Here is a 14,726-nt window from a genome sequence, read left to right as displayed (position 1 = left end):
CTGTGTTGTTTTAAGCAACAGAACTTGTAGAAATGGATACAGAATAATTCATTTGCAGCATTACACTCACACAAAATAAGCAACCTGGGAGAGTTCACCTAACTGTAAGTTTCAGGAGACATGTCACAAAGAAGACATTTCAAGAAGAAAGAGACCCTTTCCACTTCCCCAGACTCTGCATTTGAATCTGAGGGTTGGGCTCATTTTTTTCTTTGCTGGTTTATTTTAAAATTAAGACTTGGGGTGAGTCATGAATAGATGATGAGTTAAGAACACTGGCTGTTCTTCCAGGGAACATAGGTTCAATTCCCAGCATGCACATGGCAGCTAACAAACACCTGTAACTCCAGTTTCAGAGTATCTAACATCCTTTACTGGCCTCTGCAGGCATTGAACACATGTGATGCCCAAACATACATGAAGGCAAAATACTCAATATACATAAAATAAAAATAAGTAAATTTTTTTCAAAGTAAGACTTGGTCTATTTCCTCAAAAGCATGCATTCATAGGTAGCTCCAGCCAGCATCGTTGGCTGCTACTTCCCAGTGGGTCTTGGAAGCTATTCATCCATTAATGTTCTGAGTTGCAACCATCAACATTCAAAAGCAGCAATGCAGAAATCCATAATACTAGTGTATCCTTCATGACTACCTCATATGACTTCTTTTGGGGGGGCAATTTCTGTCTTCTATAGCATACATTTCTTTTTTGCTTTTGAAATATCTAGTATGTACACATTTTAACTCCTGTTGAAGAAACATAGGTGGAAGAAAGCTAAAATCCTGGCTGTGCTTTCTTAGTATCAGGCCTCAACCAATAACCCCAGAGAACTCACATTAAAGAATCAGTGCCATGCCCACTTCTTGCATCCCATGCCAGTGGACCTTCCCTAAGCATCCACTTATCCCAGTTCTCTGTTCAACATGAAAGGAGAAGATGGGCAGTTCCTGCATCTGAGACAGTGGACATGACTCCTGGGTTTCAATCACTCTGACACAACAAAGCAGGAAAATAATAATAACCATGCCTTTCTTTATACATCCTTGTATGCTCACTACCTATGGAGATGGCAGAGGAAAGATAAGGGGGAAGGAAATTTAGAAATAAGACAAGGAAAGCAAGAGTGTTTGGAAGCATTTTCAGAAAAGAATTTTGAGGACTTTTCAAAATATTCTATGAATTCCTTACAAGTCTATAAAATGAAATATGATGGAGAACATTGCTCAATATCTCTGCAGATATGAACACATATTTAAAGCTAAGTTTGCTGGGTTCCAATTCCCAGAGCCATGCTCTGGTGTAAGGAATGAGGTAATGTAGTGTGAAGAACACTCTCCAGACTCTGAGCATCATTCACACAAGAACTGAAAAAATAAATCTGATGGCATGGGTGTGATGAATCCTGAAGCCAGGCCTCTGTGAGTGGGAATATGCCTCTGTTTAAGATCAGACTTGGAGATAGGACTAAACCCAGCATGGGCTAGCAGTGTCCATGGAGATGTTATCCACTCTGTTTTTAAAAGCCTCTGCTGCTTTCCAAAGGTCATGAGAAGCAGCTGCTGAGAAAGCCAAACTGAACAGGTTATCAGTGTGTGTTGCTACAAGGTCTCTAGCTACTGGTGAAGCAAGAAAGGTAAACTGATTAAAAAGAAATAATTTTCTGCCTGTTGCCTATTCTGTAGTCCTGGTTCATTCCTGATTTAGACCACAGCTGGGTGATCTGTGGATTGCTTAAGCCCAAGGCAAACCCCATTCAATTTCAGGTTCTTGAATGTCTCACAAAACCAGCCATAGGATTGGCTCTTCCTTCTCTTACAAGTCTACCTTCCCCCTTTCTGAGTCTCCTTTCCACTCCCTTGAGTTTCTCTCCCTCCTCCTATAATTTTGAGCCCATTCCTGAAATCGTTTCTTTCTTATTTTTCATTTAACCTTGCTAAAGGGAGGAATAAACATTTACACTTCAGGGTAGCATTAGGGACACTTCTTAGGTTTTTGAAGATAATGACATGTTAAAACTTGTTTATCATTGTGCAGTGGGATCATTATTTATTTTTAAAAGAAATCTTAAAAGTAAATACTAACACAGAACACACACATTCCTTCACATATAGAACTCCTGTGTCTTGCATGAGGAATCCTGAGGCCAGGCCCCAGTTCTTCCATATCTGGCATGGAATTTTGGAACAGTTACTTAAGCTTTTGAATCACAGCATCTTCAAATATGTGTTAATATTAGTATATTAACTATCTATGGGATAGCATGACAGTTCATAGAGACAGTTTCTGTAATGCACACAGTACATTGTATGCCACTTACTAGGGGCTCAGAATTATTCATATATTAGTTATGATATACTAAGTCAAAAGATAGTCATTATTATCATGGAGAAACTCTGTCCTAAGTGAAGCCAGCAAGGTGCATGTAACAGTTTTTGTAGAGACACTACATGTAAAGGCATGTGAAAAGAGACAAGAAATTGTATGCTAGAAGAGAATAACAAGCCTAAGTCCATACAGTTTAAGTCAGAAAGGAGGTGGGAAGAGCAGGGAACTAAGAGAGGGGAAGAGATTGGGTGAAGGGGAAAGGGAGGAAATTCCATGTCGCCAAAAGTTTGTCTTCTAATGAAAGTTTGTTTATTGCACACCTTAAAAAACAGATAATTTATTTTTATGATGATTACATAATGCAGATGCTCTGATCATAAGACATGTAAGAACTATTATAATAAAACTTTGTGAAATAATGCTGCAAGTTTCTTAAGACACAAGGGCATTTCCCCTCAATTCACGATCTTAAAATGTGATCAGCTTTATGGATTCAAGAGAGCACTCTGATTGGAAGGTTGTGTTGCTGAATTGTTTAATGAACCTCCATATACATATTTTAAAAAATCTATTGAAGACACATCTACCAACCTTTCAGGCAGATCCTCAGCTTAGTGAAAGAGCTTATGTCCTGTTTGACCAGATAATTCCCATGGAGACCACTCAAGGAGTTCCTCGGTGTAACTAGTAATTGCATGATAGAGGCGCACTCAATATCTCAGGGCAGAGAAGTAACTTTGAGTAGAATAGAGGACACTTGAGGGTGAACAATTTCCATTATTGTGGTGGAAAAAATCTTCCAATTAGAAGAGTCAAAAAGGGTCATGTGTTGACCTTGTCCCTTTGTGTCCTCTGTAAAATTCTGATGTTAAACCACCTCTTGTAACAACTACCCAGTTAATCCTCAGTTTGTGGATACCCTTTGTTCTTCAGGGAAGGCTTTATACTCTCAAACTCATTTATAAAGACTTGTGTTGATCCTCTTTCTTCATTGGAACCTCTGCCAAAATGCCAGACATACTGATGCTTTGCTTTACTTAGTTCCAATAAACTGAAGAATATATTTTCCCTCAAATTTGTTTAATTTCTTAAGAGGTCATTCTAGCTTTATCTGTACTAAATAGACAGGACTTAGATAAACTAAGATACTTAAATCCATTTTGTTTCCTACCTCAGCCCTTGCATCTCCAAAAAGTAGATTCGACTTCCTTTTTGAGCATCTTTGTTTTTGTTTTTGTTTGTTTGTTTGTTTGTTGTTTTTATTTCTCGATTCAGGGTTTCTCTGTATAGCTTTGGAGCCTCTCCTGGCACTTCCTTTGTAGACCAGAGTTCCACCTGCCTCTGCCTACCAAGTGCTAGGATTAAAAGCATGCACCACCAAAACCCAGCCCAACTTTGTTCTTTTAAGATTTATTTATTTTATGGGTATAACTGTCTCCCTCATGTATGTATGAAAACCAGATGCATAGATGGTGCCAGAAGAGTCCAGAAGAAAGTTTGGGAACTTCTGGAACTGAGGTTTCACAGTTGTGAGGTGTCTTGTGTGTTCTGGTGTCCTGTGGGTTCTGGGAACCATATCCAGGTCATCTGCAAAAGTAGCAAGTGTTCTTAGCCTCTTAGCCACCCTGCCAGCCCCAGCATCTGTATTTTTAGTGTGTGTGTGTGTGTGTGTGTGTGTGTGTGTGTGTGTGTGTGTTCATGTGTAGATAGACATCTTTTCTCCATCTCCCTTATGTTTATTAGCTGAACCTGCAAATTAGAATAACAAGAAAAATTAACAGGCTAAAATTAAAGAGTTTATTAACATATGTAATATGTATAAAATATGGTCAAGATATTCAGACATAATTTTTTGTTTATTTTGTTTTGGTCTTTGGTTATTTTTTATTTTTGAGATGGTGTTTCTCTGTGCAGCCCTGGCTGTCTTGGAACTTGAACTGTAGACAAAGCATACTTGAACTTAGAGATCTGCCTGCTTCTGCCTCTGAAGTTCCAGTGCTGGAATTAAAGGCATGCACCACAACCACACTGCAACTCAGACATAATTTTAAGAGTTAGAACTCCCAGATTATATGCCATCACAACAAAGAGTGAAAAGTTGTGAAGAAATGTCAAAAACAAATGGACTTGTTATTGCAGGGGTGATCAATTAGAGAATAAAATATATAGAGGAAACTAATGGAAAATAAGAGCAATATAGGCTCATCTCAGTGCTGCACAGTACAGGGAGAGTCCCTGCCAAAAAGGAGTTTATTTATTCATTCCTTGTCATTAGACACAAAGTGAAAAGTCATGGAGCTTTTCATATATTTTCTGTATCTTAGTTTCCCTCACCTCGAAATAATTTTTATACCAAGGTGACAAATTTTAAAGTGGCCAGTGTCTACACAATTATTGTTTTAAATGTAATGAGATCATGTGTGCCATATAATCATGTTTATATGTCTGAAGAAATAGTAAAATAGGCAAGATTGACAGCTTATATATCCTTATCTAAGCAGTAGTGGAGAGGCTACCTTAAATGCCTGTCCCCTATAATGAAATTAATGACTATGTTAAATGCCATCCTAGAGCCTTCATCCAGTAGCTGATGAAGAAGCTACAGACACTCACAGTTAAACACTGAGCCCAACTTCTGGAATCCAGTTGTAGAGAGGGAGGAGTAATGAGCAAAGGGGTCAAGACCATGCTGGGGAAACCCACAGAAACAGCTGACCCGAGCAAGTGGGAACTCACTGACTCCAGCCTGACAACTGGGGAACCTGTATAAGACCAAACTAGAACCCCTGAATGTGCATGGCAATTGAGGGGCTTGGGCAGTTTATGGGGCTGCTGGCAGCGGAACCAGTATTTATCCCTAGTGCATGAACTGGCTTTTTGGAGCCCATTATCTATGGAAGTATATCTAGCTTGGGGGCGGAGAGGGGGCGGCGGTGTTGGTACTGCCCCAAAAGATGTGACAGACTTTGATGATTCCCTGTGGGAGGTGACTCTGAGGAGTGGATGGGGGTGGGTTGGGAGATGTTGGGGGAATGGGAGGACTGAGGGGAAAGGGAACTGGAATTTGTATGTAAAATAAAATTGTTTTAAAAATAAAAATAATACAAGTTAAAAAAGCATTTATCTGCTATGTTCCACTTAGTTGTATCTTTATATGGAGTCAAGAGTATGGGGGATGCATTGCTGCACACCTCTGACTGCTTTAGTGCAAAAGAAAACAGGATAACATTTTAAGAAGTTAAAGAGAAATGAAATTGACCAGGTATTGTCACTGGTAAAATCTTAAATTGATGCTGTAGCCAAAGAGAAGGAAATAATCAATTCTCTGTTTCAGTAAATCATCTCCTTTGAGAGAATGATTTAAGGATCACAATGGATGGTATCATAAAAGTAGAAGTCTACTCTTTCTCTTGCTGATCCACTGATGTGGCCATACCTCCTTCAAGTAACTTTTCACTTCTCTAAAAGCTTTTGATAATATTTTTTACCTCAGAGCCCCTTAACAGAGCCCCCAGATAAGGTGCTGTTCACCATGATGCAGAATGAAAGGAATGGAGAAGGGTAAACATATGAGACCTAACACCTGTGATATATATGCTTAATCCCAATTTTTCCAAGGGCTGTTAACTATGGTAATCTACAAGCAGGTCTTCCTGGGGCAAGAACCCAACTAGGGCAGTAAAGAGCACACTACTTCATGAATGACACCCTACAAAGCCTCATTCAAGTTAACATCCCATAGTCATCTCCCAAGTTCCAATGTGGAGCTAAGTTACCATGGACTCTGCTTATATATCCACGTTACAGGTTAATTTTCGTATCAGCTGGACAAGAAGGTTGTTACATTTCTGTTCTAAACTGGCAGAACTGATGGTCATAACTTGTTTCCTCAAAGGTTTAGTCCAAATCTATATAAGCCATGTGTCTGACATCCTATTCCTAGTAAGAATGAAAACTATTGTCATTAACGAAGTTTACCTCTGTTTTAAAGCTCTTGGCACCACCACTCATTCTTCCAAAACATAACTGACTTACCCTCCAGTGCTGCTATTGTGTCTTGCAGACATATCTATTCCATAGGCCACTGCAGTCATTGGTTGCCTTAACTCCCGATGCCTCATGGGGAGTAATTTAATTTTTGTTAGTTTGCAAGACTAGTTCCCATAGTAAATGCTTAGTTAATGTTAACTCCTCCCCAGGTGGTGGTGGCCATGCACACACTCATTTAATCCCAGCACTCTGGATGCAGAAGCAAGCAGATCTTTGTTAGTTCAAGTCCAGTCTGGTTTACAGATCAAGTTCCAGAACAGGCTCCAAAGCTACAGAAAAAAACCCTGTCTGGAAAAACAAAAACAAACCAACAAACAAAAAACCAAACCAACAAAAAAGAAAATCTTAGTTGTTATTAGAACCAGATTTACTTTCTATAAATACCAAATTCAAAAGTGTGAAATGTTTATAAACAAGTTGAGTGCCTTGCAGAAGCTCACAGAACATAGGAGCGCTAAGTAAGATCATTAGGGGTCTGTGATATGGCTGGGAAGCCCTTATGGATCCTCATAGGCTATAGGTGTTCACAGTGTCTCGATTCTCTTTGCAATGCCACCAGCATTGCTGGCCTGGAATTAGGCAGAGCAGAGAAAAGCAACTGAGTGATTAAGCCAGTGTGGTCCTGGCATGACCAGAGTCCCATACATTCTTTCCATATTGCCTCTTGGCTTGGAGGGGCTTGAGACAGGATAATGATAAGATCCTTGGGATAAGGGCAGACCAAGATTTTCTGTCAATCACAGGATCACTGAAGTCACAGCACACTCTGATATATTCTAAAGCAGACTCTTTTTTCCCATAAATTTGTATTTAAATTAAAAACAATCTATTTTACATACCAATTCCAGTTCCCTCTCCCTTCCATCCTCTCTTTCCCTGCCACCAATCCCGCAACACACCCCCCCCATCCACTTCCCTTGGAGGGTGAGGCCTCCCATGGGGGATAATCAAAGTCTGTCACATCATTTGGGACAGGGCCTAGACCTCCCCTCCCCCGTCCCCGTGTATCTAGGCTGAGAGAGTATCCCTCCATGGGAATGGGCTCCCAATGCCCATTCCTGCTCTAGGGATAAATACTGGTTCCACTGCCAGAGGTACCAACTGAAGCAGACTCTTAACAAGAGGACTTACTTTTTTTTTTTCCTTTTAAGCAAGCACGATGATTTTTATCATCAAGGAAGTTTTTGAAACTTTGCCTAGCAGAAACTGAGGCGAGATTTCAGAGTGGTGCCCCCCTCCAGAAAGCAGTTAATGAATTTGACGCCTAAGTGGTATGCCCTTCCCTGCCCTCAATCCCTGTTGTGTAAACCTGAGGACTCAGTGGATCTTGCTATAGTGTGCTCAGGGACTAGAACAGCTGGAAAGTGGTAGAGTTGAGCATGGCCTGGTTGGTCTTGGCTATGTACTCTCTGGGCTGTTTCCATATTATACATTTCCCCCACAAAAAAAAAAAAAAAAAAAAAAAAAAAAAAGGGAGGCTGTCACAGGGACTGTGACACCAACCACTCACTAGAACTGCCTCTCCACCCCCTCCGTCCAGAGAGCAGGTTGAGCTTTCTCCCAGAGGAAGCTCTGGGAAGCGAAAGCAGTTGCTGTATCAGAAAAGGGACACTTGCTCTTCTCAGGCAGCAAAGTAGCTCACACAGCCTTGTACAGCCAGGCATCATCAGTGCTTGGAGCCCTTGCTCTCCGGGGCAAGTTCCTTGGGAATGGCCCTTCTCTACAGACGCTGCAAAGTCTAGGTTCTCCAACAGATGTTTCTCCCTCAGCTCTGAACTCAGAACACCCACCTGCCTGCTGCACCGCAGGGTCCGGATCCGGGATGCGCTGTGGCTGAACTGAGCTCCTCCAAGCAAATGCAAGCATCAGCATGAGAGACTGGACTTTAGCCCAGGTCTGTCCTCACCCCGGGGGGCCGCCTGCTTGGCACTGTGCATCTGTGAAAAGCCGCTGCTCACTTTCCCCCCTTGCAAGTCTTTGTTCCAAGCCAGACATTGCTCGGATTCTCTAATTAACTCCCTCCACTCCAAAGGGGTCTGGAGGCTGGGATGCTCTGAGAGCTTAGAGGATGCTGACTCTAGAGTGGGAGTCGGAAGGACTGCAAACAGTGGGTATTGTTGTGATTATATGTGCATCTCTGAAGCTGCTTCATTTGCTGGGACTGATTGATTTTTCGGAAGGTAAAGTGGTCGCTCCCAGTCTGTGCGCTTGGTCAGGTCTGGTTCCTAACTGGATACAGATGCTGTAGAAGTTATAAAGGCTTTAATGCCCAAAGCAAAAGTTTTAGAATATGCATGCTTGACATAGACAGCAGCCTAGCACCTGGACAGCTCATTTCTGTTTACCTGGATAACTGATACTGGGTGGGAATGGTTTGTTAGCCTTCTCTTTCTACTCAAAACCAATGATTTGGGTTTAGAGTGATTTATGGGTTAAATGTATCATCCTGAGTGCTTGCTCTTGCTCTTGGTTGTCAAGTTCATTTTGATACCACACCTGGGGGTCATTGGTGATCCCTCCCTCTGGAAGAGTTTTGAATTGTAACAGAAATGGTCTCTCTCTCTCTCTCTCTCTCTCTCTCTCTCTCTCTCTCTCTCTGTGTGTGTGTGTGTGTGTGTGTGTGTGTCTAGTTAGGAGTTGCTGAGGTAGAGCTGGGCTGCTGATTATGATATGAAATGGTGTAAAATGGAGTTAATGGGTTCCCACCAAAAATATGCTTTGAACACTTAATTTGCAAGTGTTTCATTTACAGTCTCCAATGAACCATTTTAATCATTTGTCTCCTGGCCAGGGAACCTCTACACACTAGAACAGCACTGATGCCTCTGATATTTTATCTGTCTAATAAATATCTCACATTAACTATCCAAAAAGTCAATTTTATTATTTAAACAATGACTATTTACAGGAAAAAAAAGTTGATTAACTTGACTTCAACTATTTGAATGTACATCACTATGTGTATATTTATGTATACATATATATGCAGAGACTGATATATATGTACAGTTATACAAGCACACGCATGTTCATGTACAGAAATGTGAGATAGTGTTCTACTGAAATAACATGCTTTGGGAAGTTCCTAAGTCACCTAATGCCAATTCGTTATGCAAGCTCTCATTTTTTTTTTCTTCTCAACTGAAAGAATTCAGACTCTGGGGTCCTTGCTCACCTTTATTCCAGTTACATATATGCTGAGCTATGAACAATTACCTCTCACATAATGTATGTTGAGGGACATAGAAATATTTAATTCTTCACACTTACAATAATTATTCTAACTTCAAGAATGATAGCTAAGATGTTATCATCACCAGTTACATCTGGTGCATATGTTGTTTTTATAATATATCAATATTTATCAGTATGCTATAATTTTAGTGTCCTTTGCTCCCCTACAAAATAGGTTCAATAATGTGTAATGTTGTTAAGCCAAGATCCATGCAAAGTTCCCAGGCAATTTTCATATTTCATATTTCAAAGTATTCCCAGTATATGACAAATTCTACTTATATATTATGAAAAGGGTATTGTAATGAGATAAGACCCAAGAAGTTGATTTGTTCCTTGTTTCACACAGTGATTCCATTTAACTCCTTATTGAAAAACAATACGTAAGTAAACTTCTAAGTATGTTAAACAACAGTCTTTAATTCTCTTGAGATTCTAACTCAATGGGCTAACATGGCGTTTGTGTAACTACAAACAGAATAATTTCAATTTCCATAATCACAATAATATGTATTTATATCAAATTAATCCCCTATTAGTATTTGATCTCTGGATGTGGTGTTCTCAGAGTTAGTGTAATGTGATCAAGGGAGCTTGCTTTGGAGATGAAGAAAAAAGTCTAGAACTACCATGGAGATATTTGAGGGATGTCAACTTTCCCAGCACTGTGAGGCATTAAGTAGTTCTTCTATCATTAGTGATCATATCATAGAAAGTTTACAACTAAAACCCTCAAGCTAAAGATCCATGGCAATAGCTAAGATTTAAGTCAATTAACTAAGTGTGGGAATTTACACTTCAAGTTTGAGCTGTAAATCATGGCAATAAAAAATGAATTCCTCCAAAGTAGAATCAATGAATTCTGAGTTGATTTGAAATGACAGCATTGAGGTGTATATCCAAGTTATCATTATGCATACACTTGAGTCTCTCTATGTTCCCGTAAATACAAATATATTTACATATTATATATATATATAATATGTTGCATGTGTGATGGACAATATATATATATATATGTTGCATGTGTGATGGACAATAATCTAAGATAAATCTGTGTTAAATATTGATCATATACTATGCCACCATAAATAACTTAAGATCCAGTCATTTGATATGAATAATTTGTTTTGCCCTGTACTACTCTTTAAATAATGCTAGTCCAATCCATCTGTGTGTGTGTGTGTGTGTGTGTGTGTGTGTGTGTGTGTGTGTGTGTGAATTTTCAAAAACCAGCCACCTGGGAACCAAAAGACCCAAGTCAAATACTATTGAATTCTTTGAATGCTTTTCTTATCGCAACTTCTGTTCTTTCACTGACTTCATATAACATACATAAAGAGAATAAATAAAACACTGTGAGAAATTATTTTTGTCTAGAATTGGCTCCTAAGACTTAGTAAACCATCAGGGAGAAGTGTAATCATAGAAAATAAGATCATAAAATAGCCAACTCATTCATACAAAGCTTGGACCCCAACCTAAGCATGGACTCTAAGCATGCTAAGACTCCTGAACCTCATTGCAGATTAGGACAATAAACCAAGCAGTCTCCTATGCATCTTTCTAAATTTTGCACTGAATTTGAACCATGATTAACTTATATCCAATGATATTAATGGTAAGTCAGTCCATGTATAGTCAATTGATGATGAGACTTGGGAAGGATATGATAACTGAACCTGAGAGTTTTTACATATACTTCCTCAGAATACTACAATCTCTAAGCCTAGATGAAAACCATCCAGGCTATATAATTACCAACCAAGTTGATTATCCAGAAAACAGTAGCTAAAATTCAAGCTATAAGATATAACATTCATCTTCTGTACCTGCAAGCAATAAAAAGCAGACCAGAACCAGATATGGTGGCTAATGTCATTAACCTCAGCACTCAGAAGGCAGATGCAGGCAGATTTCTGTGAATTCAAGGCCAGATTGTTCTACATAGCAATTTCAAGAACAGCCAGGTCTTCATAGAAAGGCCCTGTCTCAAAAACCAAACCAAATAAACCAACAAAAAAAAAAAAAACCAATGGCTATGCCAATGTAGCTTGCAAACCATTTCACTGAGTTTGTGACACCAATAAAACAGCTCACAATATGCCTAGTTTGGAAAAGTCAGCCATAGAAACAAATGTGAGAGACACTATTCTCCATTTTAAAATAGATTTCCAGTTTTGACAAATTTAAATTGCAAATATTCCATTTAAATACAATATTTAGGAAACAAATTTGGTTGCAAAAGAAAAACAAAAATGATTAATGGAGGGTGGAAAGATGTCTCTGTTGTTAGGAGCACCAACTGTTCTTTCAGGGTACCAAGATTTGATTCCCATTACCTACCTAGTAGCTCACAACTTCTAAAATGCTAACACCTTCTTCTAACTGCCCAGAGCATCAAGCATACAAGGGGTACACAGATATACTTGCATGCAAAGCACTTATACATATAAAATTGTAATACAAAATGAATAATTGAGTATTAATATAATTATTGAAGTTTTATTCAAAGTCACTCATTAAGAAAGGAAGTAGGAAAAACATGAGATTGATGATATTTCATACTTGTAGAATGTCATCAACGTCATATTGCATTCTAAATATGAGTGTTGAATGTCTTCTGTTGGGCTCTGATTGAGATGATGACATTCTAAAAATGAGGATTAATGGAAGATATCCTGAAAGATGTCATGTTGTAGTAACAGAAATCATTATCAAAGAAGATAAAAGAAATAACATTCCTAGCATAAACTAAAGCAATGCTCCTTGGAGGCAGCACTAAGCTGGGAAATCTCTAAAAAGAGGTCTATGGGAGGGTTTCTTAGAAAAAAATAACTACCACATAGCTACTACCTAGAAGTGGAAGATGAATTTGTCAAGTTAGAAAACAAGGGAGAAGAACTCCAGTTTGAAGAAAGAGCTAAGGCAGGATTCTTAAGACCTGACAATGAGTGGTTTACATGGATACAGGTAGGGAATGTTTATACCACATAGAGATGTGGCTGATCAGGTCATCCAGTATTGGTTTCAGTTACACTTATTCCAAACACCTAAGAGCCACTGACACTAATGCTTCAACTGGGAAGAAATAACTAAGGATAACAAATATTTCATATAGATTATCGAGAGCGTAGGTAAAAGGCTATTCAGAACAGAGAAACTAGTTAAACAATTTATAATTCACATAAGGAAGATAAAAGACCATAGATTTTTTTCCACAACAAAATACCCAGAGCTAGCAGTCGATTTACAGTTTCAGCAGAAATTCTCAATTAATACAATATCTGTGGCCTGCAACTGTTCTAAAGCAGCACTTCTTTCATTTCAAAGAAACATGGCTTTAAATATCCTACTTATGATATAGGAATGTGGAAAAGACAGGAGACAGAACACGTAGTTCTTCATAGAGGAGTTCTATTCATTGTGTAGGGACTGAAAAATGTTGATAGATGAAAGGATATTTCATCTTTCAGGATCTTTGATTGTTCTGTGTATTTTAGAAAATTTTCTATAACAAATTACAGAAAAACAAATATAATCCACCATATGTGCCTCAGCCACTTTTAATAATGACTCATATTTGGACATATGTATCTCAGAAATGGTATCATTCAGTAATTTTTAAAAATTTTCTGTGATAGGTATTCTGTTTAACCCCAGGATATGAAGTTGAATAGAAAAAAGATGACTATTAACCTTAATAAACTCTTAGTTGAAAATGGAGACTATATATATCTATATACATACATATGTATATAGATGTGTGTGTGTGTGTGTGTGTGTGTGTGTGTGTATGCATATGGTCTAATCTAACCCTAGCAAGCTATTCTATGAAGACTATAACTATATCCAAAAGGAAAATTCAGAAACATTCAAAGTTGGAAAACATACAGGTTCCCTTAAGCTGTCTTGCTATTGGTAAATAGAAATATATCTAATTTATATGCAAAAAGGTGCTTATGTAAGTACTATATATACAGCAGTGGGTAACATAACACCACTGTAGAAGCACAGGGCCCTGGTGCACCATATGGGGTTCCTGGAACAACAGAAGAATGTGTGAAGAGTAGACACAGTGTTACTTCTTCTTGGTTTTGATCATCCATGATGTTTAGCACTGTTACACACACACACACACACACACACACACACACACACACACACACACACCAATAACATGAATATAATTTGCTTCATGCACTAAGAGTGGAATCCAAGACCTGAAATGAAACTTGCAAGTGTCCATGGTAGCCTTAAAATTTTTCATTACCTGATTACAATTTTGATGACTTATTTTTCTTATTTCATAGCAAAATAGCTTTCATACCAAATCTGGTGACATATTCAAACCTATAAACCTAGGAAGTAATTTAAGCTGAAATATCTGGCAGTGAGCTGCACATGCCTGACTCAGAAGGACTTTGGTTTGGATGGTAAAGCAGCCCATCCCATTCTGTAGCAGGGAAAGCATTTTGGATTCATAGCTGCAGTTTATCATACATACATGAAGCACCTACTGTGTTAAAGGGAATTGAAGACAGCAGGGTAATTTCATGTCCTTAAGATTTCAAATTGCTTAGAGATAAAATGGCTCATGAATAATTTTTGCACGATAGAAAATTATCATACTATACAATAAACAAATCTTCCAGAAAATTAAAAGAATCTTCTGGTGCCCTTCTGTTGGCTAGATTTCATGGACAGGGAGTTCATGAATGAAGATGGTGATATTAGAAACCTCAGGAGTTAAAAAATCAAAGATTGCCGGGTGGTGGTGACCCACGCCTTTAATCCCAGACTTGGGAGGCAGAGGCAGGCAGATCTCTGTGAGCTCAAGACCAGCCTGGTCTACAGAGCCAGTGTCTACAAGAGCTAGTTCCAGGATAGCCTCCAAAGCCACAGAGAAAAAAAACCCTGTCTCGAAAAACCAAAAAAAAAAAAAAAAAAAAATCAAAGATTTTTGACAGGTAGTAGAGACTGATGGTAAAGTTAGAAATATTAATTATAATGTTTTTTTTTATAAAATTCAGTTTCCTAAGCTGTCTTCTGATAGTCACGTTGGCGTGAACAATAAATAGGTCTGTTGATAATGTTAAACACCAGATATTTTC

The 14,726-nt window shown here is 38.6% G+C and overlaps 1 protein-coding gene across 2 annotated transcripts in view; it reads left to right on the top strand.

The window, feature by feature from the left end:
• The window catches only part of LOC100755926 (Kv channel-interacting protein 4), a 496,502-nt gene that overhangs the window by 260,043 nt on the left and 221,733 nt on the right, over positions 1-14,726 (top strand). The window contains exon 1 of one of the 2 annotated variants that reach the window (XM_027386975.2): positions 8,447-8,558. The exons of the other annotated variant lie outside the window; for it this stretch is intronic. Coding sequence (XP_027242776.2) covers positions 8,447-8,558 — 112 coding nt within the window. Of the gene's footprint in view, positions 1-8,446; positions 8,559-14,726 lie in introns of those variants that run through there. 2 annotated transcript variants of the gene reach the window in all.

The sequence above is a fragment of the Cricetulus griseus genome (assembly GCF_003668045.3).
Source record: "Cricetulus griseus strain 17A/GY chromosome 1 unlocalized genomic scaffold, alternate assembly CriGri-PICRH-1.0 chr1_1, whole genome shotgun sequence".
NCBI lineage: Eukaryota > Metazoa > Chordata > Mammalia > Rodentia > Cricetidae > Cricetulus > Cricetulus griseus.
Note: the sequence above shows the minus strand (reverse complement) of the source record. Positions and strands in the feature narration are given on the sequence as shown.